This window comes from Piliocolobus tephrosceles, chromosome 1 (assembly GCF_002776525.5).
Source record: "Piliocolobus tephrosceles isolate RC106 chromosome 1, ASM277652v3, whole genome shotgun sequence".
Classification (NCBI taxonomy): Eukaryota; Metazoa; Chordata; class Mammalia; order Primates; family Cercopithecidae; genus Piliocolobus; species Piliocolobus tephrosceles.
The window spans coordinates 83,919,576-83,938,823 of NC_045434.1; the positions used below are offsets into that span (position 1 = coordinate 83,919,576).

The 19,248-nt window shown below is 51.2% G+C and overlaps 1 protein-coding gene across 2 annotated transcripts in view; it reads left to right on the plus strand.

The window, feature by feature from the left end:
• Positions 1-19,248, plus strand: part of COQ8A (coenzyme Q8A) — a 41,809-nt gene that overhangs the window by 13,799 nt on the left and 8,762 nt on the right. For both annotated transcript variants that reach the window (XM_023203618.2, XM_023203617.2), the window contains exons 2-5: positions 2,245-2,430; positions 5,945-6,355; positions 6,616-6,682; positions 18,639-18,713. In XM_023203618.2, coding sequence (XP_023059386.1) covers positions 2,254-2,430; positions 5,945-6,355; positions 6,616-6,682; positions 18,639-18,713 — 730 coding nt within the window. In that variant the 5' untranslated portion in view covers positions 2,245-2,253. The remainder of the gene's footprint in view (positions 1-2,244; positions 2,431-5,944; positions 6,356-6,615; positions 6,683-18,638; positions 18,714-19,248) is intronic.

The window sequence follows — 19,248 nt, forward strand, 5'->3', positions numbered from 1 at the left end:
GATCTCGGCTCACTGCAAGCTCCGCCTCCCGGGTTCATGCCATTCTCCCGCCTCAGCCTCCGAGTAGCTGGGACTACAGGCGCCCGCCACCACGCCCGGCTAATTTTTTGTATTTTTAGTAGAGACAGGGTTTCACCGTGTTAGCCAGGATGGTTTCGATCTCCTGACCTCGTGATCCACCCGCCTCGGCCTCCCAAAGTGCTGGGATTATAGGCGTGAGCCACCGCGCCCGGCCGGGGGCTTTTATTTCTTTAAAATCATGATGAAAATACCTCCTGGTATAACTGTGTGCCTGGTTCTTGGTGCAGCCCTGGAAGGGATTTGCAGTGAAATTGTGGGATCGTTGAATTATGAGGCACTTTGGGATTGTGGTGCATTAGAAGTAGGGTTTTAAGACCTAATTTTTGAAAGCAGAAGGTGAGAAAAGTTCTGGATAGATGTTTCCTTCTGGTAGTTATTCCCCTTCCCTCCTTTCTACTTCTGTGAGAGCAGAGACTCCCTTGCAGAAAAATACCTGGTGTTAAGCTGGCATGGTGGTGTGGACCTGTAATCCCAGCTGCTTGAGAGCCTGAGGTGGGAGGATCGCTTGAGCCTTGGAATTTGAGGCTATAGGGTGCCACGATTATGCCTGTAAACAGCCATGGCACTCCAGCCCAGGCAACATAGTGAGACCCCTCTCTTAAAAAAAAAAAAAAGTACCTGATATTGATGAGGTATAAAGGGTTCACTTTGTATGGTAAGGGGAGGTGTAGGTGTGGACCCTGATATTTGTCAAAGGGGGGTGGGTACAGGCTGTGGTTTTGAAATGAGTCTACATGTTGTTGTGCTCACAAATGATAGACTGTGTTTATTAGCAACATCTGTAGCAGTGTTTATTGATTTGAGAAGAACAGGTTTTGCCTCCCAGTTTGCAGGGCCATATATCCATAGGGTATTCCCCTCGTCAGGCCCTCCTTCCAGAAGAGTGGGCGCTCACCATCTCTGCTTCCTGGCTCTGGCACCACTGTCTGGGGTGGGACTTGGCACCAGTTGGGAGTTCACTGATATGTATGTAGGATGCAACTGTTTAGGTAGGAAGAAAGGCACAACTAAGTACTGTTCAGTGTGTACTTTTTTAGATGGCTTATTTATTTGCCACTTTGAAAGTAGGACATGTGAACTAAGAAAGCTACCCACAGTGCTCCTTGATGCTTCCTTTTTGATTCTGCATCATGTGGTGGTGCTTGGTGGTGTGGTGGTGATGGCACTTGGTGGTGTTGGTGCTTGGTGGTGGTGGTGGTGGTGGTACTTGGTGGTGGTGGTGGTGGTGATGGTACTTGGTGGTGGTGGTGGTGATGGTACTTGGTGGTGGTGGCAGTGGTACTTCGTGGTGGTGCTTGGTGGTGGTGGTAGTGGTGGTGGTAGTACTTGGTGGTGGTGGTGGTACTTGGTGCTGGTGCTTGGTGGTGGTGGTGGTGGTGGTGGTGGCAGCGGTGGTGATGCTTGGTGGTGGTGGTGGTGGTGGTGGTAGTGGTGCTTGGTGGTGGTGCTGGTTGTTCGTTTCTTTTGAATGGTGGTTAGGATCTTCCAAATTGATTGCACTGTGGGTCTGGACTGCAGTTTGAAGACGTCGGTTTGGTGAATAGGTGAAGCTGAGGGTGGGCCGACCCTGAGGGGTCAGGGAGGGGCTCTGGTTGTCCCTTGGTCTGTGGATATCTGTTACAGGCCTCACTGGGCAGAGCAACGGCGGCTGGGCAGGGACAGGCAGCCTCAGCCCCTGAGGGTTCGGGTTGGAGCACCAATGCTGTGAGTGGTCCCCTGGACCTTGCAGGGAAGTTCTTTGGGAGTTGGATGCTTCTGTCCCAATAGGCAGTTTTGGTCCAGAGGGAAGAACCCTAGACTAGGAGTCTGTGCGCCTGACTCAAGTCCTGGTTCTGCTGTGAATCATGAATCATGCCACCTGTCCGTGCCTCAGGTTTTCCGTAGGGTGCTTGTGAGGCCCAGGAGAGGAAATGTGTGGGAAGCAGCGAGCACACTGCACCACCGACTCAATGGTTTTTATTCTGCTCTGTTCCCCTGGAGTGTCCAGAGTCATATGGAGTCTCCCTTGAGTCCTGGGCCCTTTCTTATCTCTTAGCAGAAGGGGAGATCAGTGGAAAAACCAGCCCTCTGGACCTTCTGCTCAGAGTTTGGTGTGGAGTTGGTAGTGTGGGTTTGGCCTGCAGAGGCCCGGGGCCTCCCCTGACTTGGCCTCCTTTCTTTCAGCCCCAAAGGATGGCTGCCATATTAGGAGACACCATCATGGTGGCCAAAGGCCTTGTCAAGCTGACCCAGGCGGCCGTGGAAACCCACCTGCAGCACTTGGGCATCGGAGGGGAGCTGATCATGGCGGCCAGGGCCCTGCAGTCCTCGGCTGTGGAGCAGATTGGCGTGTTCTTGGGGAAGGTGCAGGTAAGAGGGCCTGGCAGTGGGAGGGGTGCTGGCAGGAAGAGGGCGGGACCTGGAGCTCTGGAGGAGACCAAGGGCCGTGACCATAGCAACTGGTCTGTGGTGGCCAGGGCCTGAGGGCCCACCAGCTAATGTGTCCCACAGTCCTTCCAGGGTAGGACAGGGCCCCTGTGTGAGGTGGTGACAACTATAACAAAATTCCATAGACTGGTGGCTTAAACAATGCACATTTATTTCTCAAAGTTCTAGAGGCTGGAAAGTCCAATATTAAGGTGCCAGAAGATTCAGTGTCTGGTGAGGGCCCGTTTCCTAATCCGTAGATGGCCATCCTCTCACTGTGTCCTCATGGGGCAGGAGGAGGGCAGGGCTGCTCTCTAGAGCCTCGTTATGAGGGCATCAATCCTATTGAGGAGGGCTCTATCCTCATGACTTAATTACTTCCCAAAGGCCCCACCTCCCAATACTATCACACTAGGGGCTAGGTTTCAACACGTGCTCTTTGGAGACACACACATGCAGTTTTTACCGGGGCCCGGGTGTCCATCAGCTTGGCTCAGCCTTCGAAGGCCCTTCCCACTGAGCCTGCTGAGCCTCCGCCAAGGCCCGACCTCATTTTTCTCCTTCAGTTTGCTGAGGGTCTCTGGGCTCTTCACTGGGGGCTCTCCTTTCCTGGGTGGCAGCTGGCACAGCCCTTCCAAAAGCAGCTTTATCTCCAGCCTCTCTCTCATCCCTGTGCCACCTAGGGGTAGAGATGACCTTTTGTGCCGAGGTGCAGGAAGCCTTGACGTCTTACTCCAAGGGGTGGTTTTTAGTGAAATCGTGTGCTGGAGAGGTGACTATAAACAGGGCTGGCTACAGCAGAGCACTGCCCACCATGGTGTCACCTTGTACAGCCGCCAGCAACTTCCCTGACATTCAGGGAGATGGGATTGGGGGGTGTTTGTGTGCCTGTTGTGCGTGAGCACCTGTGTGTGTGCTTAGGCATGTGTGCATTGGAGGTTGTGTCGCAGCCTCTCTCCTTCCACATCTCTTCTGTGGATGGCTGATGTTTAGACAAAGGTCACTGCCCTCCTGCAGGCTGTGAGGCTGTTGCAGCCCCTAGGCGTCTCAGTCTCAGGTTTAGGACCCGCAAGCCCTTCCTTGCCGCTCTGGGAGGATCCTGCGGTGATACAGTGGCTCTGTCACCGAGCATGCCTGCCTTTAGTGTTCAGAAGTCCTCATATCTGTGCTCTCCTCCAAGCCTTATCGCTGTCCTGGGATGGGGGCCGGCCTGGACCATCACCCCCATTTCTCAGACGAGGAAACTGAGACAAAGCAATTGGCTGCAAGACTCATAACGAGTGACAGGACCAGAATTCTTGTCCCCTCCCAGCCTGGACTCCGTGCTCTTGCCTTCCCCTTGCCTGGTTCGGTGCCTCAGTGTGGGGCCTTGGCCTCACTCTTGGGTGTTTTGCCTGTGGGACACTCAGAAAGTGGGACATTCAAAACTTGGGTGTTTTGCCCAGCTCACTCGGACCCGCCCAGAAGTGAGACAGCCTGGGCAGGCCTTAGCCGTAATGGCGAGTGGGGCCTCCAGATCAGACACTCTCCAACCCTCTGCTCCTGACGTGTGTCTGGAAGGGGCAGGACCTCCCCCTCAGTCACTGGGAGGTAGGGGTGAGTGATGAGCCACACCACCCAGGAGGCACCGGAGCAGGGTGGCTGCCCGCAGTGTGCTGCCATTCACTCCCTCAGAGCAGGGTGGCTGCCTGCGGTGTGCTGCCATTCACTCCCTCGGAGCAGGGTGGCCACCCAGGGTGCACTGCCATTCACTCCCTCAGTGCTTCGCTTTTTGCTGTCTCCCTTCTTGCTGAGGGGAGGAAGGTCACGGACTCCAGGAGCTTGTCTCCCTCCAGCCCGTCAAGGTTGCTCCTGCATTCGTTCAGCAGATACTTACTGAGCCCGGGTCCCCTCGGAGCCCTGGGGACCCCCAACTGGCCTTGGGCTTCCACAGTGACACCGACAGGTGTTAGTGGCACAGGGCCAGGGGACCATATGGGAGCGATGGGGCAGAAGGAGGGCCTTGCCCAGGCTTCCTCATGGCAAGGCTTTCCCGGGGGCTCTGTGAATTTAAATGTGATGCCTGTGGGTTTTTTTTTTTTTGAGATGGAGTCTTGCTCTGTCGCCCAGGCTGGAGTACAGCGGTGCAATCTCAGCACACTGCAACCTCCGCCTCCCAGATTCAAGCAATTCTCCTTCCTCAGTCTCTGGAGTAGCTGGGATTACAGGTGGCTAATTTTTGTATTTTTAGTAGAGATGTGGTTTCACCATGTTGGCCAGGCTGGTCTTGAACTCCTGACCTCAGGTGATCCTCCTGCCTCCCAAAGTGCTGGGATTACAGGTGTGAGCCACTGCACTGACCTAAATGCAACTTGTTTCTACACTGAGAATAGTGTCACAGTCAGCAGGGCCAGCCTGGGTGTTGGATCCTGGCTCTGTCATTTGCTGCCTGGTGACCTTCACCAGCACATCAGCCATCTTTGCCTCAGTTTCCTGTTTTTGAAGTGAGCATAACAGCCTGTCTCTTTCCTCCCTCCCATCCTGTGACATCTTAGACAGCAGAGCGAGAGGCTTGGGTCTCCTGCTGTCTGCGTACCCTGCAGGCAGCACGTGGCTGCCTGCGCATTTCATTCCTTCAGTTGAAGCCGGGAATCCAGGCCACTGGTGTCCCTCCAGAAGCTGGTGCTGTTCTAATTATAGGCTCCTGGGTGCTGTTTCCTGGCCCTGTCTGTGGCCTCCAGTAACTGTGACTGTGAGGAGCCCTATTTTCAGATGAGGAAGTAGCAGAGAAGGGTCAGGAGCTCACTCAAGGTCACTCCTGGTTCAGAAGCAGAAAGGACCTGGTCCCGAAGTTCAGGCCCTGGTGACCGTCACAAAGAACACACGGCATATCCTTTCCCCTGCCCCTCCATTTCCCTGAGCCCTGAGCTCCTAGGGACGGCCAGGCCTAGTCCTGGTTGTGACCACCTCTCCAGTGAGAATCTCTTACATGCACACTCCGGCTGGCCGGTGGCATCCATGTCTGCAGTGAGCTGTGGGCTTAGGTGGGCCCATCGGTATGCTTCTCTCACCCCTTGCCGGCCTTAGGCTGTGTGTTCACCTCTCAGAGCTTTCCCTGTCATTTGCGCCCTGGTTTATCATCTCCAAAGCCCTGGAGGCCTCCTTGGCCCTGTTTTGTAGGTGAGGAACCCGCTGCGGGCGTAGTGTGCACCTGGCCTGGCCCCGGCTGGGCACACAGTAGGTGCTCAGTGTCCTACGTAGGACTACACAGCAGAGGCCAAACAGAAGCAGGGCTGGAGCCCAGGTCCCGGCTCCCAGGCTGGGAAGGGTGCCGGGTCTTGGGTGCAGCACCGTGCCATCTCTGGAGGTGGGAGGGGGCGGGATGCTGGTAGTGTGCTGTCCTAGGCAGCAGGGGACAGGCAGGGAGGAGCTCCTGGTTCGCTCTTGCTCTCCTCATGCTGGTCTTTGCTCCCTGCAGGGTCAGGATAAACGTGAAGAATATTTTGTTGAGAACTTCGATGGCCCAGAAGGGGAGTTCCACTTCTCAGTCCCGCAGGCAGCCGGAGCCTCCACAGACTTCTCTGCAGCCTCCACTCCTGACCAGTCAGCACCTCCGCCCCTGGGTCATGCCCACAGCGAGGGCCCAGCTCCTGCCTACGTGGCCAGTGGACCCTTTAGAGAAGCCGGGCTCCCCGGCCAGGCTGCCTTCCCTCTGTGCGGGGCCGATGGGAGGCTCTTTGCAAACCCCAGAGACTCATTCTCTGCCATGGACTTTCAGCGAAGGTTCTTCCACCAGGACCAATCCCCTGTGGGGGGCCTCACAGCTGAGGACATTGAGAAGGCCCGGCAGGCTAAGGCTCGCCCCGAGAACAAGCAGCACAAACAGACGGTGCGTCTGGGAGGCCCCTGGAGGGCCGAGGTAGCTCCCACCCACAGCAGTGATGGCCTTGGGTCCTGCTCTAGGGACTTTTCCTGGGTGCTGTGGTCTGGGGTTTCTAGGAACATGGAGGCCTCCTCTTGGTGGAGTGTGCTGTTAGGCGGAGATGCTGCCTGTGGGGCGGAGAGGAGATGTGGGGGCAACGGGAGCCTCTGAAGGTTGGTCCTGTCCCCTTGGCTGATTCCACAGGTCTCTTTCTGGTCTCCCTCCAGCTTAGCGAGCATGCCCGGGAGCGGAAGGTGCCCGTGACGAGGATTGGCCGGCTGGCCAACTTCGGAGGTAAGGTGGCTGTGTGCCCCCGGGCCACCTCACCTGCCCTGCCTGGGCACCACACTGGGGCCTGTTTGGAGGTGGGGACCCAGCAGTATCCTGGGGAAGGTATTGGGGGAGGAGGTGGCAGCAGCTGCCCCTGCATGAGCTATTGGGGGAGCTGGAGTTTTTCATGGGAGGATGATTCAGTTACTGGATTCAAGCTCTGCCTGGCTCTCCCCTGTGGGTTGGTACAGGGTCAATGCCGTGCCAGGAGCTGAGCTTGGACTGCTCGGCAGGCCTTGCTTGGAGGCGGTGTCTGCAGCATCTCTGTTTCACCCCTGCCTCAGGCTCACTACCAGTCGGCTGCTTTGGAGGCCTCTCAGGAAGGAGGCTGGGTAGTGAGGAAAAACTCTTCCCTGGGGCTGTTCAGCAGCTTAGCAGGGCTTTCTTTCCCTTGGGACCAGACATTTAGGGAGCCCATTTGCTGGGTTCCCCCAGGCCTGCGGCTCATGAGTGGAGTGACAAGATGCCATGGCCTCTAGCTGCTGCTATTTCAAGCCATTTTTCTGTATTTTCTTTGGGGGGGGTTGAGTAGTCATCGTGCCCAGTACACGTGCGCTCTTTTTATACAAGTTGAAGGGTGATTTTATAGTGAAGATTTATAGCAGTTGTGTCTGCTCTGATGACATCATGTTTGTCATGTCTGCTGCTAATTCGCTGGCCCAGATGTTCCTGTTAAAGTGCCATCTCGTTTGCCGCGGTACACTGTAAGTTAGTTACTGGGATTGCATTTCTTTAACACTCAGCTGTCCTCAGTAGGTTCTCCAGGTGATATAATTAATGCACGCCACAGTTTTGGTGGCTTGATTTGGACCCTGAGCTTGGTTGAGTGGTTAGTTGCAGGGCTGTAGGCAGCAGAGGTCTGAGTGGTCCATGATGGTGCTGGTGCTGGGTGGGTCATGGAGACGCACTCTCATGGATCTGCGTGTCGCTTTTCTGGTTTATGTTTCTCCTCGCATACATCGTCCATCATACATGCTGTTCTCCGCTCCTGCCTGTTCTCGTTTGGAAGCCCCATCCTACTTGTTCAAGACTGGTTCTGGGCAGAGGCTCATGTACTATTGTGCTCCCTGAGAGCCTGGTATTCTGGGAGCTGGGTAATGCGTGGGTTCTGACATTGAGTGATGGATGGCCCCCCTCTCCAAGGTGCCGAGCAGACTTGGTAACTGGATAGAATTTTCTCAACTGTAAGGTTTTCTTTCCTAATTGTTACCTTAATATTTGGCACCCACTGTTACTTAGCTGTTCAGGAATTTAGTATGAAGTGTCATCTGTGGGATAGCCAAGAGTATTGCTTATTTCCTTTTCCTGGGGTAACATTTCAAGCAGTCCCTCATAGAATATCACACCTTCCTGAGTTCTGCTGTCAGAATGAGTTTTAGAGTCGCTGCCTGATGGCCTCTAATGGTCCTTATCCCCTGGAAGACTTGGCAGGTTACCTGCTTTGCACATTGGCTTGTCACTGGGTAACATGTATTATTTCTTATTAAAATATTGAATGGAGGCTGTCTTCTTTCTGCATGATTTTGAGGGCAGGACCTACCCTGTTTTCACATCGGTAGCTTTTCTCTGTCCCCTCCCTCTTCCCTTCACTCTAGACTCTTGGTGAGCCTGTCCCTGGAAGGCTGAGTTTGACGTGTTTCAGGATCGGTGCAGTCCTCGCCTGGGAGTGTTTGTGGGGTGGGGAGAAGCGGTAGAGCTAATGCAGGCTGTTTGGGAAAAGTGGTCAGAATGAAAGTCTTGATGGTGAATTAGAATCTGGTGGAGCACCATAAAGTCCTGGCGAAGCAGGCAGAAGTCAGACCCTTTTGGGTGACGGGTTAAAGAAGACAGAGACTGATGTGGAAATGGTTATATATAGGAAGATGTGTAGGAAAAAAAGGTAGAGGGCTCTCCTCAGAAGGTGGGGGATTATGGGCAGCCAGAGGGAGCCTGGGTTAGTGGAGTTGAAGCCCTGGTCTTGGATGCTTTGTAGCATCAGAAGCCTCTGGAGCCTTTGCTGACACCTGCCTGATGCATGGAGCCATCTGTGGGTGTCTGTGTGCTGGAGGATTGCCCACAGCTATGATTCAGAGACACGCATGTTGTTGCCCAAGCGATTGGCAGGTGATGTTTCAGGCTTGGAGATGGCAAGATGGGAGAAAAGAGAAGCCAGGTCAGGAAAGAACGTGCCGTTCTGGCCCTGGTGGGGAATTCTGGGCTTTCTAGCTCACCCAGTTGAACCTTTCAAACTGTAGGTTATGAACCTTTAGAAAACTGTGAAATTAATTTAATGCATCAGGATCAGCATATAAAAAACAAGTTAACTGTAATCTCAGCACTTTGGGAGGCTGAGGTGGGAGAATCACCTGAGGTCAGGAGTTTGAGACCAGCCTGGCCAACATGGTGAAACCCCATTCCTACTAAAAAAAGTACAAAAATTAGCTAGATGTGGTGGCATGTGCCTGTAATCCCAACTACTTGGGAGACTGAGGCACAAGAATTGCTTGAACCCAGGAGGGAGAGGTTGCAGTGAGCTGAGATTGCGCCACTGCACTCCAGTGGGGGTGACAGAGTGACTCTGTCTCAAAAAACAGAACAATTTAAACAGAATGGAATTAAATAGAAAAGATTAGAATTAATATTGTACATCCTTAGAATGAACTATACACATGGCAAGATATTTTAGTTTCAGAGACATATACATACTATTTAAGTATATTCTTCACTGCAATGTGAAATATATAGCTTACTGGTGGGTCACTGTCCAGTTTCCAGTCGCACTGTTCTACTTTGTTCTCCTAGAAAATACCTCTAACCTTTCTTCCCTTCATGGAGGAAAGGTGTTTTTCAGGTGCAGACTGTCAGACTTTAGGACGTTTTTATATGGGGTTATGAAGGAAGGGGATTGCTGTAGGTCTTAGGGAGGTAGGGCTGCTGCAGGGACCCAGACGGGTTTTCAGCAAGGTTAGCAGTAGGTATTCAGCTATATAGAAGTGGAAGTCAAGGACTTTCCAATTCCAGGGGCTCATTTTGATGCTGAAATGGGGGCATGAGTCCTAAGTCCAATTTGGCTATGGGACATTATGACTGTGATGCTGTGAGCAGGATAATCTGTGGATATTAGATTTTATTAAAGAGTGGTGTGAAAGAAAGGGTCATATATTGGATATGGGGTCAGAACTGAACTTTAGGTCATCATAATAGCTGGCCTTTAGTTACAACCCTGCTTCCAGTGTGACCTTGGGCCCTACCTTGGTTTTCTCTTTTGTTATAAATAAGGGTCTTGCCATTGATTCCAAATGGGAATATTTTGGTAAATGTTCCATGTTTACCTGAAAATAATTAATGTTGAGTGCAGCGATCTGTCTAGTCTGATTTATTATTCATATTGATCAGATTTTTAAGTGGTTTTGGTTTGCTTATTCAATAAGCTATCGACAGAGGCATTAAAAAGTCCGCTATGATTGTGGATTTACCTACTTTTAGTCTGTTGACTTGTGCTTTGTATGGTTTAAAGCTATGTTATTTGTTGCCTACAGATTTAGAATTCTTTTTTTTGTTTGTTTGAGACAGAGTCTCGCTGTGTCACCCAGGCTGGAGTGCAGTGGCACAATCTTGGCTCACTGCAACCTCTGCCTCCTGGGTTCAAGTGATTCTCCTGCCTCAGCCTCCGGAGTAGCTAAGACTACAGACGCATGATGATCTCAATCTCCTGACCTCATGATCTACCCGCCTCGGCCTCCCAAAGTCCTGGGATTAAAGGCATGAGCCACCATGCCGGCCAGATTTAGAATTCTTATATCCTCCTAGAGATTGACCCTTTGTTCTTATGTTATGCCTCTTTTCATCTCGATGAAAGTCTTCATTGTCTGATATTGCTATAGCTACATTCTAGCTTTGTTTTGGGTAATGCTTGCATGTTATCTTTTTTTTCCCCTCTACTTTCAACTTTTAAAATGTCCTTATATTTAATGCATATCTTCTATGAGCAGCATATATAGTTGGTTTTTTTTGTGCGTTTTAAATGTAGACTGATACTCTTACAATGAGAATATTTAGTCCATTTACATTTAAATGCAGTTGCGGATGTGTTAGAGTTTATATCTGCTACCTTAGTTTTTGTTTGTTTACTATTTGACCTATCTGTTATGTCCCCCCTTTTCTCTCCTGTCTTGCCTTCTTTTACATTAATCAAAGACTTAAAATTATAGTCATGCTTTTTTTTTTTTTTTTGGAGACAGAGTCTTGCTCTGTCACCCAGGCTGGAATGCAGTGGTGTGATCTCGGCTCAGTGCAGCCTCAGGCAATTCTCATGCCTCAGCCTCTCGAATGGCTGGAATTACAGGTGTGTCCCACCATGCCCAGCTAATTTTTGTAGTTTTAGCAGAGACAGGGTTTTTCCATGTTGGCCAGGCTGGTCTCAAACTCCTGGCCTCAAGTGATCCACCTGCCTCAACCTTCCAAAGTGCTGGGATTAAAGGCAGGAGCCACTGCACCTGGCCCTCATGTGTGTCTTAATAACAAGGATTCAGTCTGAGAAATGTGTCGTTAGGCAGTTTCATCATTGTGTGGACATCATAGAGTGTACTTATACAAACGTAGATGGTATATAGCCTGCTACATGCCTAGGCTGTATGGCATAGCCTGTTTGTCCTAGGCTACAAACCTGTGCAACATGTTACTGCACTGAATACAGTAGGTAACTGTAATACAATGGTATTTGTGTATCTAAACATAGAAAAGGTATAATAAAAATATGATATAATCTATCACTGTCATATATGCAGTCCGTTGACTGAAATGTTATATGATGCATGACTGCATGTTTTCTGTTAACTCTTATGTTTTATATTCCTTTACTGTTCTTTTGGTGATCACTCTTGAGATCACAGCATGCATCTTGACTTATTACAATATAAAAATAAGTGATTGATTATTTTTACTACTTCTCCAATAATGCTAATATCTTAGAACACTTTTTAGATATTATTAAGATATATTAAACGGCTGTGCGTGGTGGCTTATGCCTTTAATCCCAGCACTTTGGGAGGCCGAGATGGGCAGATCACGAGGTCAGGAGATCGAGACCATCCTGGCTAACACGGTGAAACCCCGACTCTACTAAAAATACAAAAAATTAGCTGGGCGTGGTGGCAGGTGCTTATAGTCCCAGCTACTCAGGAGGCTGAGGCAGGAGAATAGCATGAACCTGGGAGGCGGAGCTTGCAGTGAGCTGAGATTGCGCCACTGCACTCCAGCCTAGGAGACAGAGCAAGACTCTGTCTCAAAAAAAAAAAAAAAAAAAAAAAAAGAAAAGATATATTAAACACCACAAGATATTATTTGTATAGCCCATATGAATTTAGATTTACCCACACATTTGCCCTTTTTGTGTTTCTTTCTTCCTGCATTTCCATAATTTTATTTGGTATAATTTTCTTTTTCTCTGAGGAGCTCTCTTCTCTCTTACAATGTAGTCTGTTAATCATGAATTATTTTATTATTTATTTATTTATTTTTTGAGATGAAGTTTTGCTCTTGTCACCCAGGCTGGAGTGCAATGGCACAATCTCGGCTCACTGAAACCTCCACCTCCCGGGTTCAAGCGATTCTCCTGCCTCAGCCTCCCGAGTAGCTGGGATTACAGGTGCATGCCACCACACCCAGCTAATTTTTGTATTTTTAGCAGAGACGGGGTTTTGCCAAGTTGCCCAGGCTGATCTCGAACGCCTGACCTCAGGTGATCTACCTGCCTCTGCCTCCCAAAGTGCTGGAATTATAGGCATGAACCACCGTGCCCAGCCTAGTTTTTATTTTTTTGAAAATGTCATTATAGCTGGGCATGGTGGCTCAAGCCTGTAATTCCAGCACTTTGAGAGGCCAGGGCAGGTGGATCATGAGGTCAAGAGATCGAGATGATCCTGGCTACACAGTGAAACCCCATCTCTACTAAAAGTACAAAAAGTTAGCCAGGCATGGTGGTGGGCACCTGTAATCCCAGCTACTTGAGAGGCTGAGGCAGGAGAATTGCTTGAACTGGGGAGGTGGAGGTTGCAGTGAGCCAAGATGGCGCCCCTGCACTCCAACCTGGGCGACAGCCCCGTCTCAAAAAAAAGAAAAAGAAAATATCATCGTACTTTGTTTTTTGAAGGTATTTTTGTTGGGTAGCATATTTGATGTTGAAAATATTTTTGCTGGGTAGTATATTCGATGTTTCGTTTGATCACTTTAATAATATTCCTCTATTGTTTTCTTACTTTGTTTTTTTGAAAATGTGGCTGTGAGTTTTATTGCTGCTCCTTTGAAAGTTATGGCTTATTTCTTTTCTCTGGCTACTTTTACCATTTCCCTTTTGTTTTTGTTCTCTAGCAGTTTGACTGTGACATGCTTGAGTGTGGTTTGCTTTGTATTTATTCTGCTTGGGGTTTACAGAACATCTTGAACTGTGGCTTCCGTCAGTTTTGGAAAATTTTCATCATTTCTTCAAATATTGCTTCTGTACTATTCTATCTCTCCTCTCTTTCTGGGACTCCAATTACACATATGTTAGATCTTTTTCCTCTGTCTCCTTTGCTTTTTTCTGTATTTTCTATCCCTGTTTCCATTTATCCTTCAGTCTTGCAGGTTCAGAGGAGATGACTTATCTCGTCTGTACCTATACATTGGGAACTGGACACCTACAGGAATGAGACTTTAATGGATAGAGGAGACAGTAGAGAAGACTTGCCAGAAGGAGCTGAGAACTGCTTTGTGCATAGCACTGTGGTGGTTCCTGGGGCCTTCACACAGGGACTTTCAATCCACATCATTAAGGCAGAAGGGGAGAGAGGAAGACAGGAAACAAAAAGTAAAGAAATAGGAAGCAATGATACTATTTGATTCTGTGTAGAAAGGATTTTGAAATTTGACCTGTGAAAACAAGGAGATGCCCATATGAGAAAAAGCATGTCAGTGGGCCAGGAATGAAGAGTAAAGGGAATGGACCTTGGGTATCCTATTATTTTTAAAAGGTAAAAGTTAGGGGGTCCCTTACTCCCAGAAAAATACTTTGCTTTTAAATATAGTTTATGAGACTCCATTGAGTTTCCTAAGAGGTAAGGTAACTCTCTTATGCTAGAAAACAGGCATTGCTTAGGCTGTTGGCTCTTGTTGCTTAATTTCCCAAAGATGCCAGTACACTTTGGATACTGTTAATACACCAGCAGCAAAGCTCTCTCTGGTACCATTGTGCCCCATCCCCCCAAACTTTTGTGTCCCTCATCTCAGTGGTAAAATTTAAAACAAACATTGGGTGAACGGGATTGGGGTGAATATTTTTTAAATTTTGCATGTGAGGACATTTAAAACAAAGCAGCACCATTTTATACCATCACTTTATCTTTTCAAAAGGACGTTTTAACAGTGCAGAAGTATAAAGGACATGCTTCAAGATAGAGGATAATAAATGGAATGACTTAGTTTTGTGAAAGACTCACGATAACACTTGGTTTCTGGACACCATTCAAGACCTGGCTGTAGCTTGCCATGGCCTTGAGAACCATCCCACAGCAGCGATGCTGTTGGACCCTTTGGCTGGGACCTCAGGACCCCCTGCAGCAGCACTGTTTGCTCTCACCTGCTGGCATGATGCCCCTTTGTTGACAGGGCTGCATACAAGGCCAGCGATGAGTGGCAGGCAATGACGCCAGCATGATTTGCTGAGGGCACACGCCATGCTTCCTGCAGTGCCAGTGCTCTTCTGGGTCCACTTTGCAGCAAGATAGATGCGCTCTAGATCCAAGAGTTTTGCACCCTTGGCAGGGGCATGGGAGTGTGTTTCTTCCTTCTCAGGAGCCTTCTTGAAAAGGGGCTTTTCTGTGTATTTCAGGAGCTCTGTGTTGGAGATGAGGATGGTTCTTATTCTCTCCTGTTACAGATGAGGAAGCTGAGCCAAGAAGAAGCACATGGCCCAGGGCTGTATGGTTATTCGTGACATCCCTGGGACTAGAGCCCAGGCCTCTGTGGTGCGTGTGGAAGTCTGAGCCTGGCCAGCTCTGTAATTAGGCCCCAGAGGGGTGGTAGGGCTTCCGCTTCCCTACCAGTCCAGTTCTGGGAACAGAGAGACAGATCCTGAGAGCCTGTGAGAGCAGCCGCTAGGAACTCCTCTCGCCTTCTGGTGCTCCTTCCTCCCGTGCTGTGGGCTGCAGCTCCCCCCAGGCTCCCTGTCCTCCCTTGAGGCTGGGGGCAGCTGGAGGATACCAGGTGGTGATAGAGAAAGACTGAATCACTGGGGATTCAGGAACACCTTGAAGCGAAGGGAAGCCTCTTGGGCCGCTGCATTTTCAGTGTCCCCACAGAAATCCTTGTCTGTCAGAGGGTTGTTGGATGCCTTCGTAAAAGCTGGGCTTAGTGCAGCGCCTGGTTTGTAATTTGCTGCTGTTTATCCTTAGCTGTATCTTTACCCCTTGCTGGTAGAGAAATTCCCCCGAGCCCTTCTCTGTAAACAGGCCTAGTTTCTGGCAGGTAAAGCCAAAGCTCCAAGGAACTTTACTTACTCACCCCTGCCCTTAAGCACTTTTCACCCAGCCTGCTAGGAAGGGCCCTGTTTTTTGGAAGGTGTTTGATGTTTGGCATTTTTTAACCTCCTGGTGTCCATCTGGTCAGAAGCTGAGTGACTGCTCACGGGAAGGCCCTGTTTGGCTCTGATGACCTCCCAGAAGGACTTTTGGAAGGATGGGGCCTTGTGAGGGACTGGGCTTCAGAAGTCATAGGAGCAGCCTGTGTTCCTGCCTGGGGGAGAGCCTGCCCCTCCCTCCCCCGTCATTCTTTTACTGCATAACTTCTCTCTGTGAGAAACATGTCAGAAGCTTTCCTGGAACAGGCCAGGAGGGAAGCGAGGCTGCTGACAGTGGCTTTAGAGCCTGGAGCTTGTGCTGGGGCCGGTTGTCCTCCAGGACTCCCTTGTTGGCCACGTGGGCCAAGCCGGAGGTGGGGGTGCTCTTAGAATGTGGATCTGAGCAGGGAGAGGTGTTAGGTGTCCTGAGGGCTGTGGGGGTGCTGAGTGGGGTCCCACAAGGACCCGGGGAGTCTCGGCTGAGGTGCTTATCTTCTGGATGCCTCCAGTGCTGGCTGGTTCTGGTGGAGGGCAGAGGCTGGCCTGCGGTCCCGAGCAATGCGCTGAGCCTGGGGCGGAAGGGCCTCAGTTTTTTCTGGGTTCACTGGTGCAGGAGCTCGTGAGGCCAAGGTCAGGGTTGCCGGCCAGCTGGACTGGTTTCTGCCTCCTGGGGAGCCTGCCGATGGAGCCTTTCTGTCCATCAGTGGGCAGTGCCTCGGCCTGGCACCGGGCTGGTCGGTCCTGAGGGACGTGTGGGACCTGAGGCCTCCTCTGTGGAATGTTCTTTTGGTCATTTGTTTAATAACAGGTCCATGCCAGTGGAGAGCTGTGAGCCCAAAAGTGGCCAGAGAACAGTTTGAGGGGGGTCCTGATGGAGGGTGGTGAGGGGGACACACCTCTGCCTGCAGAAGGAGGAGCTTAAATGTGGCCCACCCTACAGCTGTGGCATCTCTGGTAACCTGTGGAGCCACCTGCCTCTCTTGTGGGCTTGCCCCTGGACTTGCTTCAGGCAGAGAAGAATCCAGACACAGAGAGACATTGGTGAAGGTCACTGCAGTGCGCAGGCTAGTGTTGCCGGTCTTCGTTTATTTTGCTAAGTCAGATCGTGTGCTGGAGTGCTGGCGGGGCAGAGGCGGGCAGGCATCAGGGAGTTAATGTTTAAGCGGGGACTCTGGCTCCCAGCTGAGCCCAGGGCTTCCCACAGCGAGAGACACAGCTGACGTACCTGCCAGGCATCCCTGTCCCAGCACAGCAGACATCTGTATCATGTGTGTGTCATCACTCCTGAGGGCCTGTAGGCTCAGCTTATCCTGCCCCATGCTGCCCATTATGGAGCCGCCAGCCACACGGGGCCTTTGAAATGCGGCTGGTCCACAGTGGGATGTGCTGAGTATAAAACATACGTGGCGTGGCCGGGCGCGGTGGCTCAAGCCTGTAATCCCAGCACTTTGGGAGGCCGAGACGGGCGGATCACGAGGTCAGGAGATCGAGACCATCCTGGCTAACACGGTGAAACCCCGTCTCTACTAAAAAATACAAAAACTAGCCGGGCGAGGTGGCGGGCGCCTGTAGTCCCAGCTACTCGGGGAGGCTGAGGCAGGAGAATGGCGTGAACCCGGGAGGCGGAGCTTGCAGTGAGCTGAGATCCGGCCACAGTACTCCATCCCGGTCGACAGAGTGAGACTCTGCCTCAAAAAAAAAAAAAAAAAAACATACGTGGCGTTTACAGACTTCGTGCACACACACGAGTGTAAAATATCTCTGATATTTATTTTGATTACTTGTTGAAATGATAACATTTTGGGTATATTAAGTAAATTATACTATTAGAGTTCATTTTGCATGTTTCTTTTTGCCTTTTTCAATGTGGCTGCTAGAAAAGTTACAATTATATGTGTGGCTTGCCTTCTATTTCTTTTGTTCTGCGCCGGTCCAGCCTTTTTGAACAGAGTCACCGGAACCACAGCAGCCACTTGTGTGGCCTATGCGTGTGCCTGGCCTGGCGAGTGCTCCACTCACGCCCTCGCGACAGCCTGTGAGGCAGGGGCTTCCCAGACGTCTGGGGACACGGAGGGTGCACTGTTGCCCAGGTGTGGGTAAAAATGTATTGCAAAAACATTTTTAAAAAAATTGAGTTATCCTCTTTTTATTTTTAAAATTTACTTTTCATTAAATTTTCAACAAGTTCTGTATTTTTCATAAAAGTCATGCATAATCACTGTAGAGAATTTGGACACATGGAAGCAGATGCGTTTGCTTGCACCTTAAACAGAGCGTCTTGGCATGAGCCCACTCCCCCGACAACCCCCTGCTGCGATGTTGCCTGGCTGCCGGGTGGTGGGGCTGCGGGGCTGCGATGTTGCCCGCGTGCGGGGCTGCGGGGCTCTCCGAGGCCGGCTCATTGCGCGGCCATTCTGGTCTCAGCCCTGCCGGCTGTGGTCACCGTGCCCAGCCAGGTGCTCTTCACCCTCTCTCTGCTCACCCTTGCTTACCTTGGAAAGCCAGCTAGAGCTGGGTATAAAGGAAGAGAATACTGGCCCTGGGTGAGGTGTGGCATTAGTGGCACCTTCTGGGCTCCTGGGCAGGGTGGGGGGTGGCTTTCTTGAGCAGCTGGGATCATTCATTGACTGATTTTTGGATAAATGAGGTGTTAGTGGGCCTTGATTCGGAAGATTGTGAAAGAGGATAAAGGGAAGGCCTTGCACCCCACGGTCCTCAGACGTCAGTGTTTGCCAGCCCCGCAGAAAGGGCAGGGTGGGCGAGAGGGCCTTCCATTCCCCAGCGAGGGCTCCACCTGAGCCCCGTGTCCCCCTGGCTTGGATTAGGGAGAGCCGAAAGCGTTCTCACTCTCACCACCAAGTGCTTTGTATGCCTGTGGCAGCACCTTTCCTGTTCCAGTGAATTAGGGAAGTCTGGGTGATTGGAGGCTCTTCAGACCTGAAGGGGGTGGTTGTGTTCTCAGGGTGCCCTGTGTGGTTGGGGTGACCTTAGTCTGCGGACCATCCCTGGTCTGTCTGCCCATTTGTGCTGGGTCCTTTCCAAGTGCTTCTCAGCTGACATTACTTTGGGGTGTCCGTGTGCCCGTGAGCCTGTGGATTATCAAAGGTGATGGTGTGGGGTGGGGTATTCCTGAATCTTTTTCACTGGAAACACCTACTTCGAGCCAAATGTTCTCTTAAAACAACAGGTGGCATCTCCCACCTTGTTCCCCACTTTTCAAAATGCTGGCGTGGCAGCGAGGGCCCCTGGTGCAAGCAGTGTCTGTGTGGTGCTGCCCCAGGCCTTGTGGGTGGGTGGGTGGCCCCAGCCCTGCATGAGCACTGAGTGCCCGCCCCCACCTCCTTGCAGGTCTGGCAGTGGGTCTTGGCTTTGGGGCACTGGCAGAGGTCGCCAAGAAGAGCCTGCGCTCCGAGGACCCCTCAGGTGAGCCGGACCCTTCAGTGGGAGGGGAAGGGTGGGCCCTGGGAGGGCTGAACCTGTCAGCCCCCAGCCCCGCCTTTGCTCTGGGAGTGTCAGCCAGCTGGGCTGCATTTGCATGGGGTTCCACGTAAGTGGCATCCCTGGGGTGATGAGGTTGTTCATACAGATGGATTGACCTGCTTTAGAGGGGGTGAGACTGGAGGCCCTTCCTCCTCCCGGCCCAAAGTGGCCACTTAGCCCCTTCCTTTTGGCTGCATGCACACCCACACACCTGCACACCCGGACACCTCCTTACACACCCCTGCACACCCACCAAACACCTGCACACCTGTTTACACACCCTCCACGCCCACTGAACACCCGCACACTTCCTTACCCTCCACACACCAGCCACCTCCTTACATCCTCCACACACCCACCTCATACATGTACACTTCCTTACACACCCTCCACACACTGCACACCTGCACACCTTACCCTCTGCACCCCCACCACACACCCGCACACCTCCCTATCCTCCACACACCCGCACACCTCC